The sequence below is a fragment of the Sordaria macrospora genome, chromosome 1 (genome assembly GCF_033870435.1).
Source record: "Sordaria macrospora chromosome 1, complete sequence".
NCBI lineage: Eukaryota > Fungi > Ascomycota > Sordariomycetes > Sordariales > Sordariaceae > Sordaria > Sordaria macrospora.
Window position 1 is genome coordinate 6,735,713 of NC_089371.1, and position 19,077 is coordinate 6,754,789.

Sequence of the window (19,077 nt, forward strand, 5' to 3'; positions counted from 1 at the left end):
GCTCCTCCCCGCTCCACCCCTCAGCTCGCTCTCTCTCGTCCCGCCGCCGGTCTTTCTTTCGTCCCACCAGAGCTTGGGAGCACGAGCCAGCTCATTGCTGACCGCCCACCCTCGAGCGGGACGGAAGTTCATCGTGAGAGTCGCGTCGGCTCACCTCCGGCCGCCGCAAGACTCGCTACTCGGCCCTGATGTCACACCAAGTGGCCCGTGCTCTCTTATCGACCATGGAGGTATCGCTTGAGCGGGTCTTTTGCAGTAAAAGCGACACCTGCCAGTCGTTGTCGCGCGGCCACGGGCCCTCCAAATTCTCGAATCCGACTTGAACCAAAGTGTGGCCATCCCACATGCAACTCTGAACTCTTTCAATCTTTCCCGCTGCAACCCCAACTCTGGACTTTTGGATCCACGTCCACACATTCTCCAGACCAGGAAACGACCTCCATCAGCCCAAATTACCCGCGCCCCTTCATCTTCGTGAAGCTTGCGCCTGTTACTTATCTGATTGATTGCTTGTCTCCTTGGAACAGCAGAGAGTAAAAACCAGAGCTGCAGTTGCACACGGGATTGTGGTCCGTCGTCGAACTAACCTTGTAGGGTGCGATACTGATAGATTATCTTCATTCATCCCTTATACGCGCCGCACGACGAGAACCCATACGCTCGCGCTCATCTGATCTCCTCAAGTCGCTACTACTTGATCGATCAATACAAAAGACGCGACTTGCCAATCGCCTCTTGCGACTCTCAGGCAAGAAGTGGAAGAAGGAGCCGGAGCCGTTTAATTGTTGGCTGGCCCTTTCCGTCTCCTCTGCGAACAAGGAAGCTGTCGCGAGTCGGGCAGTCGCAGTGGCCAACAACCACAAAGGAGGAAAAGAAGCCTTCATTCCCCGCGCCCCAACAACAATCTTGTGTCGACCCTGAGAGATGCGGGTCGATTGCTAGCGCAATCCAATACCAGACAAAGTCCACGTACCCGCCTCCAGACGTCTTCCATCGCCAAATGTCTCAATATCCTCCCTACCCGGGACCATATAATGGCTACGGCCAGTATCAAGGCCAGCCGCCTCCCCAACCGCCCCCTCAACCGCCATACGGATATCAGCATCCTCCTCCAAACTATCCCGTCCCTCCTCCCATCACAGGTCCTCCTCCATACAACGCCGTGCCAGTGTACCAACCCCAGGGCCAGCCTGGATTCGGTATGGATACCAATCGCAATATGTCCCAGGGCGCGTTTGACTACAACTCAATGCAAATTCCGGGTCTGGGGTTTGGTGGCCCACCTGCCACGAGCACGCCTTTTGGCGTCCCGCCTATTCCCAGTCCTTGGGGTCAACCACCGCCTTCTTTCCAGAACCATCAGCCACCGCCCATGATGCCTCAGCAAGCCCCGCAACCTCCTGCGCCTCGTCCCTTTGGCGGGTACTCTGGTCCAAGCCAACCTGCTGCTGGTGGTCCTTCATCGAACGCTCCTGGAAACCGTCCCGCCAATCTCCCGCCAAATCTTCCCCCCAAGCCGCCTGCTCGCGTTACGAAACCGATCGAGATAGAGGAAGGGGAGTTGAGTGAGGGTCAGTTCGAGGACCTATATGAGCCCGCTCCTCCCATCACCGTCAACACCAACGTAAAAAAGGCATCAAAGCCCGTCCCCGTTCCTGTCGAGAGCCAGCCCACGAGCGCAGTCGATACTCCGGATGCCAACTTCTACGGAAACGATGAGGACGAGGGAGAAATACCGGCAAAGGATAGCCAGGGTGGTGTGCCTGTCTCGGCACGTGAAAGATCTGGTTCTTACTCGCCCTTCCTTTCGCCAAGGGAGCTCTATTCTGGAAACCCGACCCCGCAGAATGGCGATAGGAGCATCCAAGGTAGGGCTTCCGTTTGTTTGTCTATCTTTCCTCCTCAAATGCAGCAAGCTGATGGGTCTCTTAGCACCACAAGCTGTCCCCGACCGAACAAAAGCAACCGGTAATGCTAATGGACGAGCGCCTCTTTTTCCCGGCCTTCAATTTGCCTCATCCTCTTCCTTCGGTAACGCTACGACACCCAAAAAGGCCGAACAAGCGACACCTGCAACCCAAAATACTCCAGGCAGCTCGTCTGCGCCGAAAACGTTACAAACTGTTCAAAAGGAAGCTCAGCTTGCCATCTTGCGTCTGCTCCCCTTAGGTGTGAAATATCAGAATTATATAGAAGAGGGTATTGACGAGAAGGTGGTCAAGAAACTCTACAACAACCTTCATCTCGATATACCGAAGCCGGCATCGGAGACTACGACGACAACTACCTCCACGCAAAAGGCTGCCCCAGGAAAGGTGTCTAGCCCCGTACCCACCTCGCCGCAGACCACAAAGGTACAACAGCAGCAACCGGCGCCTGTTGTTTCTGATGCGGCTTCCGCAACTGAGCAACCAAGCAAAGAAGAAAGTCGCAAAGACCGTATTGCGCGGTTAATGGCCGCAAAGGCCGAGAAGGCTACAAAGTCTTCGGTTGTCCCTGGTCCGAAAGCTCCCTCTGTGCCCGCAACAAAAATGGCACCTGCTCCTGTCGTGATGGCACAACCGAGCCCCGTGTTTGCCGAAGCAAAGGGAGCGCCAGCGGCAGCGCAAGAAAAGCCGGCTGGCGACACGGCCGCGCCCAAACCAAAACTGGGGCCCAAAGAGCTTTTGTTACAGCTAAAGATTGCAGCACTGCAAAAGTCTCGCGAAGCGCAGAAGCAGGAGCAGGCAAATATCAAACCACAGGCGGCAACCACGGGTCTTGCTGACAAGGCTACAAGCTCTCCCATTCCTAACTCTGCGGCTTCAGCCGGATTGAAAAATGGCATATCGCAACCTCAAGCTCCGGCCAATGTGCCAGTGGCGGTGTCGACTATTCCCGGCCTTCACTTCTCTGGAACCCCGAATGTCCAACCTGCACTACCTGCGAACCCACGGAAAAGGCCAGTGGCTGCTGATTTTGTCGAGTATTCCTCAGCAGCAACCAGTCTTCCTAAAAGACCTTTCGGTCAAATCCGGAAGGAGACCTCTGTAGTCATTGATGTGACTGACGGCTCGGACGACGAGGATATGGACATTGATATGGACATGGAATCTCCTACTGAAGTCCCACAGCCAACACAATCAGTCAACGGAAACTTCCAGCGTGGAGCACCGTTGCGTGATTTCCCACCCTTGACAGACACCTTGCCGCCGCGTCAGTTCTCAAGTCCTCTCCCTGGTGCGCAGGCATCGAACCCACCTGCAACAGCGCAGAATATCCGAAGACGAGAGACGGAACTTGACGTGAAAGAACGGATGATTCAGGAAATGCGCAGGAAAATTGCCGAGGCCGAGGCCAAGAGGAAGGCCAAGAAACACTCCGCGGGTTCGCAAACGCCTACGCATCCTGGGCAAACCCCAGAGTTGAAGGATGATAGTGGGTTTAGACTGCCTACTACTCGGCAGTCCGTTTCGACAAGCATTGCGGGTCCGTCTTCCATCACAACCCCCGTACGGCCCGCTTCGGCAGCGCCTGTTCTTAGCTCGCCAAGTCTTCCGGAACCATCAAAGCCGAGTCCAGCTGCAAAGGCGGCACTGGAAGCCAAGATGAATAGGTTGAGGCAGTTGCGGGAGGAACAAGCTCTCTTGGAAGCTGAGATCAATGGGTTGTCTGAGGAACCCGAGCAAACCGACACCAACACTGTGGAAGTTCGCGCCCAGTCGAACGGTTCAGATAAGGACACTACTTCCGGTAAGTCCTGTCCGCGATGATTGTATTTGAGGCATCACTCCCATGGAAAGTGTTATGTCACCCGCTACTGTGCTCAAACTCATGTCTGACCATCTGCGGTTGATTTTCAGGCTCTGTCCATCCTACTATCGAATCCCAAAACGATTCAGATCCCTCCGATTCTCAGGCCGTTTCGGGGCCTTCGGAGTCTTTGGATGAAAGCAGCACCATCATTCGTGCGGAAGATAAGCCTTCAGAGTTGTCTTCCATCTTGATCCCGGCTTCCGATGGCCAGGAAGCGGCGGTTTCCGGAGAGACCGCTGAACAAGATGATCAAACGTCCGCCATGTCCATTGACGAAGGCGAAGAGTTGGAGTCAGGCCAAGGCGACCACAGTAACAATGGTCCTACTGATGTTTCTGAGGGTATCCCAACATCACAGCTGGCCAACGAAGTTGGTGGCGTTGACTCTGAGGCTCAACGCGAGAACACGCCTGCAAAACTTGATGAGACATCGCCAATGGAGATCGACTCGTCTCCGTCCAGCCCGGTCTCTCTCGAGTCTTCTCCAGATGAAAACGGCAATGATTCCCAGTCACCTTTACCAGAGCAAATCTCGGTTGTTGCTCAGCCTCGTGAAGCTGTCCAGGAGCTAGAGGATGAGCCTGCAAGAGATGTAAACGCCGTTTCTCCTGAGGTCCCTAACCCTGTTCAGTTAACCAGATCACAGGAGACTCACGAGACGACAGCAGCCAAGACAGGCTCGTTCAGGCCTTATGAAAGCCCGTTGCGCTGCTTCCATGCGTATCGATTTCACCCGAGCTACCGGGACACCGTTCCCGGTGGCCTCCGATCTCTTACCTACAGTAACAGAATAAATCCGTCCATACCGCTCTGCCCGTCAGAGATTGCTGGTGAACAATGTGACGAAACGTGCGAATTCCAGCACATTAAATCTATTGTTGCTCCTGGTAAGTCCCCTTAAAACTTGTGGTAGGGCTGCTAACATCAGACCTCCTTCCTCCCGTTCCCTCTTCCCCCCCTCCCCCAGCGCGCTGACTCCTTCCTCTCTCTACCAACCAGACGATGCCATCCTCTTGGAGCTCGGCAAAGCCGACGAATTCGAAGGCGAACAAAAGACGCGGTTCATTGATGGTCTTCGAAAGCTCCTTCAAGAATTCCGTGCAAAGAAGGTCAGAGACTTCGACGCCATTGCGCGCGGCATCATCGAGTACCGCGCTCGCTTCCTGGGGGATAGGTCAAAGGTGCTTCCGTTGGAAGGGGTAACCCTTTGATCTCATCCCCTTTTTTTGCTCCGTTCCGGGCATTGTTCCCACTGGACAATTTGCCCCTTCAGCTTTAATCCCATCACCACCATCATCATCATAAATATTGTGGCTTTTCACTGCCCCTTTCCGGCCGTAGATTTTTCACTTCGAACCTATCGCATTCCAGTTCTCCTTCCACTTTCAGCGTGTTTTTCTTCCCAAAAGCATTTTTGACACGGGGCCGGGTTTTCATTTGCTCCTTTGCATGGCCCTCCCTCTCTGTGGGCAAAATGGTAACCGTCGGGAAGGTTGGGGTGGTTTTTCAAAGAAGAACATTTATCAAGAGGGGGAGGAGGAGGCAATCAGGAGTATGATACCCCCATTTCCTTTCCTAGTGGGATCATTTTCCCTATGGAGAAACTTTCCTGAGGAGCTCCAGGACTTCATGAAGGCCGATAACAATCCTGTTTTGGGCTGGCCAAAAGAGTGTGTGCGTGGAACAGCAAAATAGGGGGTTGAAGAGAAAAAAAGGAATAGAAAGGATCGGTGGGGGGGTTGGGGTGTGGTTCCGTTCGGCATTGAGTAAAGATCCGTTGTCAGAGTTATGTTACGTCCATCCGCCCTACCATAAGGCCTTGAAGCGACCCGACATCAGTCCATTGAATGTCTAGATTTCGGGAGAGTGATATGAAGCTGAAGAGGTGTGAATATGGCACCTCGTCCCATGGAATAAAATGAACTTCTCATCCTTACGTTATGTTATCTCCCTTCCTGACATGAATCGTCCCAGTGTTATAAACCGTGATCACGTTGGAAACTTTGTGAAACTCACGACAGCACTTCAGGGTTGAACGTATCCGACAGTCACATATTTTCGTTAGCTCTTGACTACTTTTACCTAGAATGCGAGTTACATAAATAACTCGGCAAGTGTTAACACGACCTCCGAACCATTGAGAGTTTACCAGGGGTTTACACTTTTATTTGCCTCTTGATAAAGCGTGAAGAAATCCCATGGAATCTATTGCAGCTGCAATTGGCGCATGGTTGGCTTCTCGAGTACGCAGAAAGAGAGCTCGATAGAATTCAATTCCACGACTTCTTCTTCAAAGACTGTATCCGCATCAACCCACCACAACTTCTGCCGCGAACATCCGAATTCATGAAATGTGGAAAACCCATCCATGTCCTCATGTACAAATACCACCTCGCAAAACCGCGAGGAAAAAAAAGGACGAATGGGGATTTCAATGTCCCCCTGCACAAGGGCAGACATACAAAAAGGAAGGAATGATGCCCACAGCCAGAATCGAACTGACGACCTCATCATTACTAGTGATGCGCTCTACCACTGAGCCATGCGGGCTTGTTATTGTTAAACCCGCGTTCATCCACCCCTTATAAACCCCCTTCGCAACCCTCTCTCCCATCACCATGATCACCACCTCCCTCAAGCCTCGAACACTCACACCTCAGCTCAAGGCAAACTCCTCCCACTCCTCGTCGCCTTCCCCACCTCACTCTGTGTCGTATCCTCCGCATACCTCTTATACGCACCCACATATTGTTCGTCATCACTCCACGTCTTCTTGACACTCTCCCTTTGGACAACGGCATTGTACCACTCTTCCCACCTCTTCCACACCTCCTCATCTTCTCCCCTTTGTTCCTTGGTGGACGGAATCCCCACTCCACCAGGTTTATAGTGATCAATCAGGAACAACCGTTTGGCCCAGGGTGCTAGCATAATGTCTACCAGACTGAACTTGTTGCCTAGGAAGAATGGTCCCGGATAAGAAAGGCATGAAAGCATTTCCTTCGCAAACGCTTTCAGGTGACCATGAAACTCTGCCCGGATCTCTTCGATCGTGTACGCCTTGTCGGGCGTGTGCTGGATGAAGCGGTAGAAAGACGGGACGATTCGCGAGGAGATGTGGTCGATCCAGAGACGGCATCTAGCTCTTTCGTAGGCATCTTCTTGCGGGAGCAGGCGCTCGCCATATTGGTTGGGGTCTGCGTAGGCTTCATCTAGATACTCGCAAAGCACCAGACTCTCGTACAGCGGCTTGACTTCCTTCACTTTTCCTGTTTTTGGATCGGTTACCGTGGGCACGGCGAGAGTGGGGACCAGCCCCCGTGGGTTGAGTGCGAGGAACTCGGGCGCTTTGTGGTAGGGGTTGATTTCGATGTATTGGTGTGGGATGTTCTTCTCGGCGAGGGTGATCCATACTCGCTGCACGAAGGGACAGAACCACCCGCCGTAGAGCTTGAGGGGGTGGTCGGAGGAGTGGGAGGAGGCGAAAGAGGCGGCGGCGCCAGTGGGGGAGCCTTGGAGGGAGGTGTCGACGGCTGCGGGTTTGGAGGTCTTCGACGACATATTGCGCTTCGGGCGGTTCTGTATAGGAGGAAGAGATGTGCTGTTGAGTTGGCGAAATGGGGTCTTGATGGAAGAGTTAAGAGTTCGCGGGAGCTTGGATAGCGCTGGCGAACGGAGGATGAAGCTCATAGACGCAGGTCAGTGTAGAGAAGGGTATCGAGGATGCGAATCGTGCAACAGGTATGAGGGTTGTTGATCTAGGAGATGATGCCAGAAAGTATAAAACTCCCATCAGTATACTGCATAGTAAGCTGTCTATGACGTGATTGGGGTTTGGCGATCCGCAAGGAGGCGGGGAGGTTGAGGGGCTGAGGAGAAGGTGGGGGTTGATCAGCACATGCGGGCGTCTCACCTAACCCTAACCCGGGCTCGATCACATTGTGTAAGAGGAGCCTCCATGTTAACATGAGTGTCAGGCGAAAGGGGGAGACAGCCTCAATCAATTGTTGTGTGAAAGGTGCGATGTTTCCGGAGAAGAAGACAAGAGTCGCAAAGACCTGGGTTCCCGACACCAATACCAGACGCCTGATTTCACATGTTGCAGCTGACCATGTCAAGTATAAGTGTTCATAACTTCATTTCATTATTCATTAGATGTTAGGTAGGTTGTCGTTTAGATCTTTTTTGGACCATGGATAGATCCTTTTCCCTGTCCTGCATGAGGACCCTGGGAGAGACCCTGGCTCGAACCTCCACTGGCGTTCATTCCCTTGATACCGGCGCCATGCTCGTGCTCGGGGAGGGGAGCAGTCTTGTCGGCGCGAGCAACGCGGGTGGTCTGGGAACGTGACGTTAGTCTTTTGTGAAGATGGATATGATATGAACTTGATGGTGCTGTTACTTACAGGCTCCTCACCGGCACCGTGGATGATGTTGTTGGTAGGCTCGATGGCGTTGTCAGAAGAACCGTCTCCGTTGCGAGGCATGTTGATGGATGTGTTTGTGTGTTGAGCTGATATGATGGCTTTAGGTGAGCCTTTGATGCGTTTCTTTGTTTGGATTGCTTGTGATTGATGTAGTTGGTGATGATGATGGAGAGGAAGGAAGATAGCATTCAACGAAGAGACGAAAGCTCTATTTGAAGACATCTGAACTCAGTCATCATGGATGTTTGACGTCACTATCCGCATTGTCATGTATGAGCGTCATATTGTGGGGAAATCTGCAAATTGACAAGACGATTCGTGTGATTTGTCGGGCTTGGATCTCCAACTCTCTGGATACCTTATCATTGTTGTTTCGGTGATCTTCATTCCACTTATTGACTTTGGTTCTTGGAGTATTGTGGAATCCCCAGGATGCAAAAGCCCCTAACCCTGGGACGGCAGTCTGAGGTGGACCAGGGCTCTGCCGCTAGGCTCCCGATTCAGGCGGTTTCGGGGGCCCCATAGTTGACGTCAGCCTCACCTAGAGCTCCCGAATGGGACTTCAACCAAGCGGGAGCCAAGGCCGGATACCCGACCCGCCAAACAGTGCCCGCTTGCGTTGTCGAGCTCCTCATTGTCTCCTTCGAGGTGTTGACAACTCCAGACGCGACACTGATCTGACACATTACCAACAATTTCACAGCCGCGATTTGGGTCGCGCAACCGCCGTGCTGCTGCCTCGTTGTCCCTAACAACTCACAGGCTCACAGCATTCCGGTCAGACGGGCGGCCTCGGTGTCAGCACCCCGCGCGCGCAGTCGCACACCGCCTGACAGAGGATCGCATAAAACATGCGAGGATGGATCGCCGTTTTGTTCATCATGCCAATCTTTCTTGCAACGCTCTATCAGAGTAGAAACACCATCCCGCTTCTCCACCGTTGGCCGTCATCGTCTCCAGCTGTACTGCTGAACTCCCTGATTTCTCCCTTCAACATCCGCATCCATCGTACCATGTCGACCTTCAACCACCCGGACTACGCGGTGCCCGTAACCTTGCCCGAGGGCCTAACCCAGGAGCAGCTTCTCAGCTTTCATCCGTTCCGTGTAAGACATGGACTGCCCTAGCTACTTCCATCCTACGCAGAGACACTGACAGGACCTGTATCTGCACAGTCTTGGATATTCACGCTTGAAAACTCCCTTAGCCTGCAAGCAGGGGACAGTTCACATCCCTTCTACCGGGATCCCTATGTGCTCCGCTCCGTGACCGTTCAGTCATTCGACCTCTTCGGCGGAAAGAGGCTCGGCTTCCTCAAGCTCGTCGCCGAAGTGACGAACCGCGCCGGAGAGAAGCTCCCCGGATCAATCTTCCTTCGAGGGCCAAGCGTTGCCATGCTCGTGATCCTGATCCCTGACGATGCACCCGCCGATAGCGATGAACGATATGTCTTGCTCACCGTGCAGCCACGGATACCTGCCGGTGCCCTTGAGTTTGTTGAGCTGCCCGCTGGCATGGTGGACGAAGAGGGCCAGTTTGCCGGAACTGCTGCGATGGAAATCGAGGAAGAACTCGGCTTGAAGATTCCCACTCCAGAGTTGAAGTGCCTCAGCGAGATGGCAGGGATATCACCAAAAAGTGATAATGACAAGCTCCAGGACGGAAATTTGCCACACGCTATGTACCCTTCCGCCGGAGGGTGCGATGAGTACATCCCTATATACATGCACGAGAGACGTGTACCACGGGACACGCTCAAGGACTGGACCGGTCGACTTACGGGGCTCCGTGAGCATGGGGAGAAAATATCCCTCAAGCTGGTCAAGATGCAGGATCTTTGGCGCGAGGGAGCGAGAGACGCCAAAAGCCTTGCGGCGGTGGCCTTGTGGGAAGGCTTGCGAAGAGAGGGGAAGCTTTGAACCAACCCACCAGTAGGCAGCATACGCGTTGCCAGGTTTTCTTAAAAGATATAACGTTGGACCGCAAGTGGAATGTCCGCGACTCTCGTCTTATTCCTGATACGGCCCGCTTACAGTCCGTATTTCTTTGCAATTTGAATACCCTTGGCAAAACTGGCCAGGCGCGCATCAAGCGCATACCCCTGAGCCTCCCATTTGACGCATTCGTCCCACAAATCGACGAGCTTAACGCTAAAGACCTCGATGAATTCGTTCTCTTCGAGCTCAGGTTTCAACTCCTGGTTCTCTGGCAGGCTCATGTCAACGCTGACCTCGACTACTTTGAAGTTCGTATTACAGAATCCGGGATCTGGCAACCTGTTAGCGTATGAGGACCCGACAACGAGGGCAAGCACGTTACATACCGTTAAACATAATCGGCGACGTTGTCAAAGCTTGCGCAACATAGCCTGTCTCCTCCTTGAGCTCCCGGACAGCTGCCTGTTCGGCCGTTTCGCCTTTATCCACCAAACCAGCTGGAAGCTCGATGCAGATCCGATCAAGAGGTGGACGGTATTGCTTCTCGAGAAGGATCTCGCGGCCTACGAGGTAAAAACGGTGTTTAAAAAAACTTGTCATGAGCCACGACGACGCAAGAAACCTACCAGTGTCCTTTCCAAGAATAGCAATGACGCTCACGCCGTCAAAGTCACTACCCTTGGGACGAGTGGTCCGCTCCGCATGTTCCCATGTCCGGGTGACGCCGTCCTGGCCGATGTAGGTTGTCCTGAGAGAACTGGTTTAAGTATCGTGACCGCAAAGGCATGCAAGGTACCGTAAACAGCGTTTGTGTTACTCTTGTACCAGCTGAACAAAGACTCACTTGACTAGTCTCTTCCACTCGGCCTCACTGTTGGGCTATGCTTGATGGTCAGTATCAAACCTGGCTTGGTGTTGTCAAAGGGGACCAATTCACCCACCAGGGGCTCGGTAGAGATGACTCTTGCTCTGCCTTGAGACATTTCTGAAATACTTCGGGACTGTTAACCACGGTTTGGTTCTTCGGGTTCATCTGATATCAACAGCTGAGCGAAGCGGATGAGCCTCTCCGTTGCCCCAGAGCAACTTTGAAGCTGGAGATGGTGGAGGCGCAGGGGACAACAAACGGATGGCGGATGGTGCCGTGTCAATACTAGTGGGGCTGCCCCCTGAAACACCCAGCCACAGCGATGCCGGGAGTGCCTTTCCTTCTTTCGGGGCTTGACCAGGGTGCATGACCCGACCCGACCAACCAACACCGTAACACACCATCAATCGCGGGGTCGGTCGAGCAGATTCCATCACATCATTTCTGGAAGAGCTTCTGTGCTCATTTCGATCCATTTCTGTCGACTGTTTCTATGGGCCTCGCTCATACGAGATGTGGAACAGCATCTGTGTGATGAGTTGTCTGTCTCGGAGCGACTCATCAGAAACCCAACGGGCATCGGGGGTTTACATATCGATATTAACTCTGGAAAGTCTGGAATAAGCACGATTCGCTGCCTACAAAATGGGTAAGGTAAGTCCATAACCTCATCATCCACGGTTGTGAGGTTTGTCCTTATGCTGATTCATCCTACGTGATGGTCAAATAGTGTACAATTCAGCGACCAAAGTAATCCCATGATAGGACAGCTCATGGCCCACCTTACCCACCTTTAAGGCGCCTCTCGGAACCAAACACAGATAGGCGGCGCCTCTTTTCCATCCTCTTGCGCCTATCTACCGCACCTCCCTGCAACACATGATGCCGTGATTCGGAAGGTCATGTTTGAAGGGACGAGACGTGTAGGGCAAAGCCTCTCGAATACCTTCTTATTCGTATCCATGTGGTTACTGGGACTTCCACTTTACGCCTTGGGTTACCAGATTCGAACCAAATGACGGGCTGTAGCCGTTAGCCTTGTCCAACCGGACAACTTGGAAGCTTTTGTTTTCATCGACAGTGACTGGCTCAAGAGCTCATGCCTGCCGGGCTCAGTGCTGCTCATTTAACGTCCAATGAGCAACACCGGACTGGATGCCTGTCCACAGACGAGCGGCTGTGTAACTACGGGTGAGAAAGCGTTGAGATACACCACGTGGATACCCACTGATCCAAAGGATGATGGGAACGGGTGCTATGCACGGAAATAGCTGGGAGAAGTTATCTGCCCAGGCCCCACTGTCCCCAGACTTGGTTAAGTACAAGCTCTCCCTTTGCTGGGTGTAGACATCTAGGTCATGATCAAGAGTCCATCTTGCGCGGGTCATGACTAGGCTCACCCCGCCCCTCCCAAATCCCATCCCAGCACTGATCTCGTCAAGTGTCAGATGAACTCGAGTCCGAGCCCAGAAGGCTGAAACATTATACCGAGGCGTACTAGGAAGACACCAAGTGTCTTAGATCCTGTCATTCACGATGAAGCTTTGGGCCAAAGGCACAGAATCTTAACTCAAACAGGATGACCCCATAGTCACGAAGATCCCTGGGGCAAGTGAGGCGCAAAATAGGCGCAAGGCCGAAGTATACTATTTCCTCCCCACTCTCTTCTGTTCTGTTCAATCTTTCCATATTCTCACCAGGAGCAAGGTTCATCACGAGTTTCATCACTTCTATGGCCCAGGACCGATACACTGCCGAGTAGCTCATTTATCTCTATCTTCAGGTACTGCATATACATCCGCTGTGTGTATGCTGTGCCTCAAACCGTGGGTCCCCTAACACCACACCCTTTTGGGCGGCCGCATCCAGAGTGGTATCCCGAACCTTGATTCGATCACTCGTTATCTGCCACTTATTGCCCTACACGACGCATCCGAGGTTGATTAGGGTGCAGTGTGAACATAGGATACCCTATCACGAGTACGACGCCTTGTCCCAGGTCATTGCTCACGGTACCATACCACTCAAGTTTCTGGTCACCGTACCCGAAACTCAAGCTTTCCAGTAGGTATGCATGCGTTCTAATGTTGCCCCCCAGTGCTCTTAAAATGATCCTGTTATCCCCCTGCTTTCCCTATCCACTACTATATCCGAGTTCTTGGAACGTCAACGAGCATCAAAGTATACTGACTAACCCATGCCGTCTCCTCCACGTCTTGATCTCACAAATAGCTGCTTCAAATGGCTTCTTACAGAGATTTGGAAGAGGAAGGAGTGGTACTAGGTCAGCATAATCGAGCTTCTTCACCTTCGTCTTTCTCCACAAATGAATCTACCCCGTTGTTGCAATCCCCAGTTCCAGAATTCAACTACGCCGTCATCGATATCGAGAATCCCCGGATTACTTACACCTCACGAGGAAGAGCAGATACCATTGCCACGTCGTCTACCGATACCGCTGTCGACTCCAACGTCAACGATACAGACCAAGAACAGTACAATTCCCTACTAGAGGCGCGAAGAAAGCGGCTAAAGCCCAAGATCATCCCGCTATGTCTTGGCGCCATGTTCCTCCTTGAGCTCAGCGTTGCGCTCAGCGTGCCGCCGACCAACGCTGTGGAGGAGAGCATTATTTGTCGCAACTTACATCCGGATGTGGCCTCGAGATTTGCAAACAACACAGCGAGCATACTGCTTAGCGACAATCCGGTTTGCAAGGAAGAAGATGTCCAGAGCTATTTGGCCATGTTGCAAGGGTGGCAGGCTACCTTTGACTGCATCCCAAGCATCCTCATGACGGTACCGTTCGGCATATTGTCCGATAAATGGGGCCGAAGACCGGTGCTGTCGCTGGCCATGTCGGGGGCCATGTTGCAGATGTTTGCGTTGGCTACTATTCGTAGGTCTGATCCACGGTTTTTGTGGTGGAATGGTGGTAGACTTACAACGGAGTGTATTGCAGTATTCCTCCCGGATATCTTTCCGATATGGACAGTTTGGCTTACATCTTTATTCCTGCTGTAAGTTTACTTCCCAAGTATTGCCCTACAAAAGAGCATCCTCGTCTAACTGCATCCAACACACCAGAATTGGGGGAGGCGGCGGCATCATCGCAGCCATGCTCTACACCTTCATATCCGACATCATTCCCATCGCCGAGCGAGCCACCCTCTTCTTTCAAATGCACGCTACCTACCTCACAGCACGCATGATTTCCGGGCCCATAGCCGGTTCGCTCATGGTCAAAAGCCCATGGATCCCTCTCATTCTCTCTCTGGGCCTCATAACCCTCGCAGCCGTAACCACTCTCGTCTTCCCCGAAACTCGACATCTCAAAGCCCAAGCCTCTTGCTCATCAACGAAGCGTCTCGGCAAAGACGATAATATCTCAACGCGTCTCCCCACAGACGACGAAGATATCGCTAAACCCATGATCCTCTCCTCTCCACCTCCTTCCGAACCATCCACCATTTCTTCACCCCAGAAAACCATAGTCAACCGCCTCACCACAACCCTCCACTCCCTCACCAACTTCCTCGCCACCAGTAACAACAAAAAAATCTGCATCCTCACCCTCGCTCTCGGTCTCGTCGTCATCGGCAAATACGCCCAAGCCCTGCTTCTCCAATACGCCACCAAGCGTTTCGGCTACTCCTGGTCCGAAGCTTCTTACCTGTTGACCATCCCACACTTTACCTCGTTGATAACCCTTCTTGTCATCTTACCTTTTGTTTCTTCTCTTTTGCTTGGAACTTCCCCTCTCCGTCTTTTTGATAGTGGCACCTCCAGCACCTCCACAAGACCACGATCCCGCTTCCACCTCAACTTCACCCCATTGAGCCCACTAAAAAAAGACCTCGCACTAGCCCGCACCTCCTCCCTCCTCCTCACCTCCGGGTGCTTACTCATCGCTTTCGCATCTACCCGCGTCTCACTCACTGCGGGCATGGTTCTTTTCGCCGTTGGCTCCGGAGTTGGGTCAACGTTGCGGAGCTTGTTGAATGCATTGGTAGATGAGGAGCATATGGGATTGGTGAATAGTGTGGTGGGATGGCTGGAGATGGTGGGAATCATGGTTGCCGGGCCGGTGTTGGCGGAGGGGATGAGTGAAGGGCTGAGGAGGGGAGGTGGCTGGGTTGGGCTGCCGTTTTGGATTGCCGGGGGGCTGTTGGCAGGGGCGAGTGGGTTGGTCTGGGCTGTTAGGGTTGGGGAGGGGAAAGGTGATGGGAGGAAGGGGAGAGAGGACGGAGAGGGGGTGTAGGGTGATGAACAGAGAGGCTGTACTTAGGTTGATTTACGTACGGTGCGGAATCTGGCTGGGAATATTTGCCGTCTTTATTGGTGTTAACTAAGAGTCGATTCTAACGGGGAAACATGGAGTTCGGGACTAGGTATTCGTTATATTCCTAAGGAATACCTTGGGGGGGGGGGGGGGGGGGGGGGCGGATTTGATACCTCGAGAACTGGGGTTCAATATTCGTTTGCATTTGCCTTTCCGAAACTCTGACAACGCCTCGAATTGCGAGTGCCCACGGGCGATGGCAGAGCAACACCGGAGGCGCGAAAATTGGGGACTGATGACTTCAGAGCACATCTATAATGAGAGACTACTCGCCATCTTGTGCACGCCCGAACTCCAATTGCTCCTTCTGATAGCGGACAGTAACAGATCACGACCATATTCAGAATCGACACTTCCATTTACCTGGTTTCCGCTTAGCGCTCGCCTGACGCGGGAGTACCCGTACAAGCAGAGTGGCAAGCGCTGTCTACACGACGCAGACACGCGTACCAGAGGACCCCGCGTTGACATTACATTGTTAACAAGGGCATCTCTCTCTCTCTCTCTCTCTTATCACCATCATCATAGACCAATCCATCAGGCCATCGCATCTGCACTAATCTCGTCCATCATTGTCCTCGTGTTCGGTATCCTTCGTTCTCAGTTATCTCCTACAGTCAGCATTGCCAGCCGCTTTCGCTTCGAAGATAGTAGCGTAGGTCACCGAAGAATCCATCAGTTCCCAACTCAAATTATCTACGCTGACACTCACCGTCTTGGATTCCGGGTTTATACATTCGACGTCACTCTCCTTACCACTTCGTGCTTTTTGTCAAGAACCGCAACGACGCCGAGTTTAAAGATCATTGCGCCTACTCTTCGGTTGCAAACGACGACGTGGGCATCTGACCCCAGCAACCCCCGATTTCGTTCCAGATACCCTACTCGGGGAAACAGCTATGAGTTTACAACAACCTCGCTCGGGGCTGCAGCCGAATCAGCTCTGCCAAAGCTGTGCTGACAACATCTTTCCAGATGGCAATTGGAAACAAATATGGAAAAAAGAAGGTGAAAGTGTCTTGAAGGGGAGCACGAAATACTACACTGAAGAAATCACAAGAGGTCCTTTCAATGTGGATGCTTCTCGTAAAGCGTCCGAAGCCGGTTGTCACTTTTGCAGCTTGGTGCTTGAGGCTATTTGTGGGAGGGTCTTCTTTTCTGGAGCTCCAGATCCATACAACATCCAAGACCAAGGCTATGAAAGTTGCTGTTCTTTATATGACGAGTATTTGATTCACATACGGCCGAAATATCACGATCTTGAAGTCATGTTTAGAAAACCAGGGGATGAGCATTTCGATCATGCATGCCGTCTGAAATACCGGCCTGTTACCGCCACAGATCGAGACGAGCCTCACCAGTATAATCATCCTAATTATGGCAAACTGGTACAGCATATCTCTCATACGAACCTCGGCGAACTTAGAGTTGAACAGATCAAGGAATGGATACAGGTTTACAAAGAAAGCCACCCCAAATGCAACGCCTCTTATGAGTACAAAGGTCAAGGGGGCCCAATTGTTCGCTTCATCGACTTTGGAACCAACTCAAGTCAACCGGCTAAGCTGGTCGACCGCCACTTAGCAGGAGCCGACAGGCCAGTATATATCACGCTGAGCTATTGCTGGACACCGGAGACTGTCAAGTCCAAGATGACTCGAACCAACAAAGATAGCTATTACGAGGCAGTTCCCGCCACCGAATGGCCAGAAATATACAAAGATACTGCGTCATTGGCATGTCAACTCGGCGTGCGATATGTCTGGATAGACTCCTTATGTATCATTCAGGATGATCCGATGGATTGGGCTGAACGGGGTCAGTCATGGACATGATTTACGAGAACAGGCTCTTGAATATTGCAGGAATCCTGGGGGGGCAATCCGTCGGTCTCAAGTGTTCGCGGAACCCTTTGGGCATCGTGCTTTTCGTAGTGAACGGTCGTATTGCCGATACCACAGGAGGGCACAAGATCGCCCATTATGTATTCTCACACGAGTACGACGCATACTCCATCACATTTCCATTCTCGGTATCCCGCCCATACATGTTTGCACGCAACCATACACCTCTTTATGAGAGAGGTTGGACGCTGCAGGAACGGGTTTTATCCAGGAGGACAATACATCTCGGAAGGCAAGTTCTTTGGGAATGTATGAGCTCCGTGGCTTGGGAAGCATTTCCGTTGCTCAGCAAAAGCATTAATTACATTAAGGATGAAATACGCCACTATAAGGAGTTTCTGACGCCCGAAGACGGCGAGCTGAAAAGCACCAAGTCAGAATCCGACCTTCAGTACGAATTCTCCGGTATGTGCATGGCCGTTGTCTCTAGGTTCTCCCGCATGTCCCTTACTGAACCGCGTGACAGGCTAGTCGCAATACGCGGTATCATGAACAGACTGCGAGACAAAGTTCCACACCCGGCTACCAGCTCATATGCTGGAGGCCTATGGGACACCGGCGACTCCTTCGCCCTGTATCTGAATTGGAGTAGGGCCACAAATTATCAAGAGGAATGGGTCAGTCCTAAAGCCCATCAGTTGACTGGCGTGCTAAATCAACACTTCTCGTCTTGGTCGTGGGCTGCAAGTTTCTGCGATGTGGCATTTACAAGTTGTAATGATAGAAAGAAATTTGATTCACATCGAGAGCTTATTAAGCTTGACTTCTTGCAGGGTTCGGACAATAACGTTACTGATCCATTAGGACCAGCACGCATTGTCTTGCGTGGTAAACCGACACCCTTGATAAACCCAGCAGAGATACTCATAGGAGGACAAACCGACCCTGTCCTCTTTAAAACCGTCAAATGTGCCCTCCCTGCACACACGTCTCCAGCTACAGGAGAAATCTGTCCAAGCTGTGAGCACGGATTCGCAATCAGTCTTATCATCACGCTGGACCAGCCAATTCGGGCACAGAATAAGCAAGAAGTAGAGCGAGCGTTACTACCTCTGTACGATTCAAACAATAAGCTTTATGGCCTTGTCTTGGAGCGTGTTGGAACCCAAAACGAATCGCCTGTTTACAAGCATTTGGGCGATTTTAAAGAATACGAGGCGGATGACTGCTTGAGCAACCTTTTGTACCTGAACCCGAAAGGAGCAGATAAACTGGTAAAGAAGATTCCCGAGGAACTTTACAGATAGTTGATGGAGTCAACCCCTATCCATTTGGTATAAGGTCATCTCGATGTATATACTTGGCTCTTTCTCTTGTTGTCAGCATCTACTTGGTAGCCTTAACTTTTCACATGTACCTGTACTATCTTTTCCGGTTAGTTAAAGCCCGTTTCACGTCTTCAGATTTCAAGAGGTGGTAGTTATTCAGTCATTTTAGATCGATATATACCTAATTGAGAGTACATGTTGGGCAAATGCCTCTATAGCCACACATCATATGGCCTGGTCCAGTACCTTTACCAAGGCTTAACGACCAGTAATCAAACTCCTATCACTTCCTCAAGCTGCTGAAACTCCGTCAACAGTCACCGGAGCTTGCAAAGTCTACCTGAGCTACCAAAGATGCTTAACCGGCACTTGAGATCTCGTACATTTTTGACAACTTCCATTCGTATCGGAACAACGTGCTTCTCGTACAGAAATGACCAGCCGACACATGACACTCGCCAGCCAGTCTTAGTATGACCAACACCACTGCCACTCCCTAAATACCTAGATTCATCTGACTCGTTGCTCGTTCTCCT

General features: G+C 52.0%; 6 protein-coding genes and 1 non-coding gene across 7 annotated transcripts; 3 read left to right on the forward strand and 4 right to left on the reverse strand.

Annotated features, from left to right (window-relative positions):
- Window positions 1-257: 257 nt before the first annotated feature.
- On the forward strand, window positions 258-6,180 carry SMAC4_01242 (uncharacterized protein). Its single transcript, XM_003352360.3, has 4 exons — window positions 258-1,868; window positions 1,933-3,732; window positions 3,843-4,682; window positions 4,795-6,180. The coding sequence occupies exons 1-4, from the start codon at window positions 1,001-1,003 to the stop codon at window positions 5,004-5,006; spliced, it is 3,720 nt and encodes a 1,239-aa protein (XP_003352408.2). The 5' UTR covers window positions 258-1,000; the 3' UTR covers window positions 5,007-6,180.
- Window positions 6,181-6,273: 93 nt separating this feature from the next.
- Window positions 6,274-6,345, reverse strand: SMAC4_13111. Its single transcript has one exon. It is a non-coding gene; the product is annotated as a tRNA-Thr (tRNA).
- Window positions 6,346-6,456: 111 nt separating this feature from the next.
- Window positions 6,457-7,690, reverse strand: SMAC4_01241 (uncharacterized protein; the record flags this gene model as incomplete). Its single annotated transcript, XM_003352359.3, has 1 exon — window positions 6,457-7,690. The coding sequence occupies exon 1, from the start codon at window positions 7,483-7,485 to the stop codon at window positions 6,457-6,459; it is 1,029 nt and encodes a 342-aa protein (XP_003352407.2). The 5' UTR covers window positions 7,486-7,690.
- A 229-nt stretch (window positions 7,691-7,919) lies between these two features.
- Window positions 7,920-8,444, reverse strand: SMAC4_01240 (uncharacterized protein; the record flags this gene model as incomplete). Its single annotated transcript, XM_003352358.2, has 2 exons — window positions 7,920-8,134; window positions 8,202-8,444. 2 exons carry the CDS (start codon window positions 8,442-8,444, stop codon window positions 7,970-7,972), a joined length of 408 nt encoding a protein of 135 aa, XP_003352406.2. The 3' UTR covers window positions 7,920-7,969.
- Window positions 8,445-8,910: 466 nt separating this feature from the next.
- SMAC4_01239 (uncharacterized protein) lies at window positions 8,911-10,214 on the forward strand. Its single transcript, XM_003352357.3, has 2 exons — window positions 8,911-9,328; window positions 9,398-10,214. Exons 1-2 carry the CDS (start codon window positions 9,074-9,076, stop codon window positions 10,139-10,141), a joined length of 999 nt encoding a protein of 332 aa, XP_003352405.2. The 5' UTR covers window positions 8,911-9,073; the 3' UTR covers window positions 10,142-10,214.
- A 2-nt stretch (window positions 10,215-10,216) lies between these two features.
- SMAC4_01238 (uncharacterized protein) lies at window positions 10,217-11,302 on the reverse strand. Its single transcript, XM_003352356.2, has 5 exons — window positions 11,101-11,302; window positions 11,004-11,038; window positions 10,786-10,907; window positions 10,546-10,722; window positions 10,217-10,490 (listed from the first exon to the last, which is right to left on the reverse strand). The coding sequence occupies exons 1-5, from the start codon at window positions 11,140-11,142 to the stop codon at window positions 10,252-10,254; spliced, it is 615 nt and encodes a 204-aa protein (XP_003352404.1). The 5' UTR covers window positions 11,143-11,302; the 3' UTR covers window positions 10,217-10,251.
- A 590-nt stretch (window positions 11,303-11,892) lies between these two features.
- On the forward strand, window positions 11,893-15,450 carry SMAC4_01237 (uncharacterized protein). The gene is made up of 3 exons (XM_066089557.1): window positions 11,893-13,926; window positions 13,990-14,047; window positions 14,115-15,450. Exons 1-3 carry the CDS (start codon window positions 13,269-13,271, stop codon window positions 15,286-15,288), a joined length of 1,890 nt encoding a protein of 629 aa, XP_065945819.1. The 5' UTR covers window positions 11,893-13,268; the 3' UTR covers window positions 15,289-15,450.
- The last annotated feature ends 3,627 nt before the right edge of the window (window positions 15,451-19,077 follow it).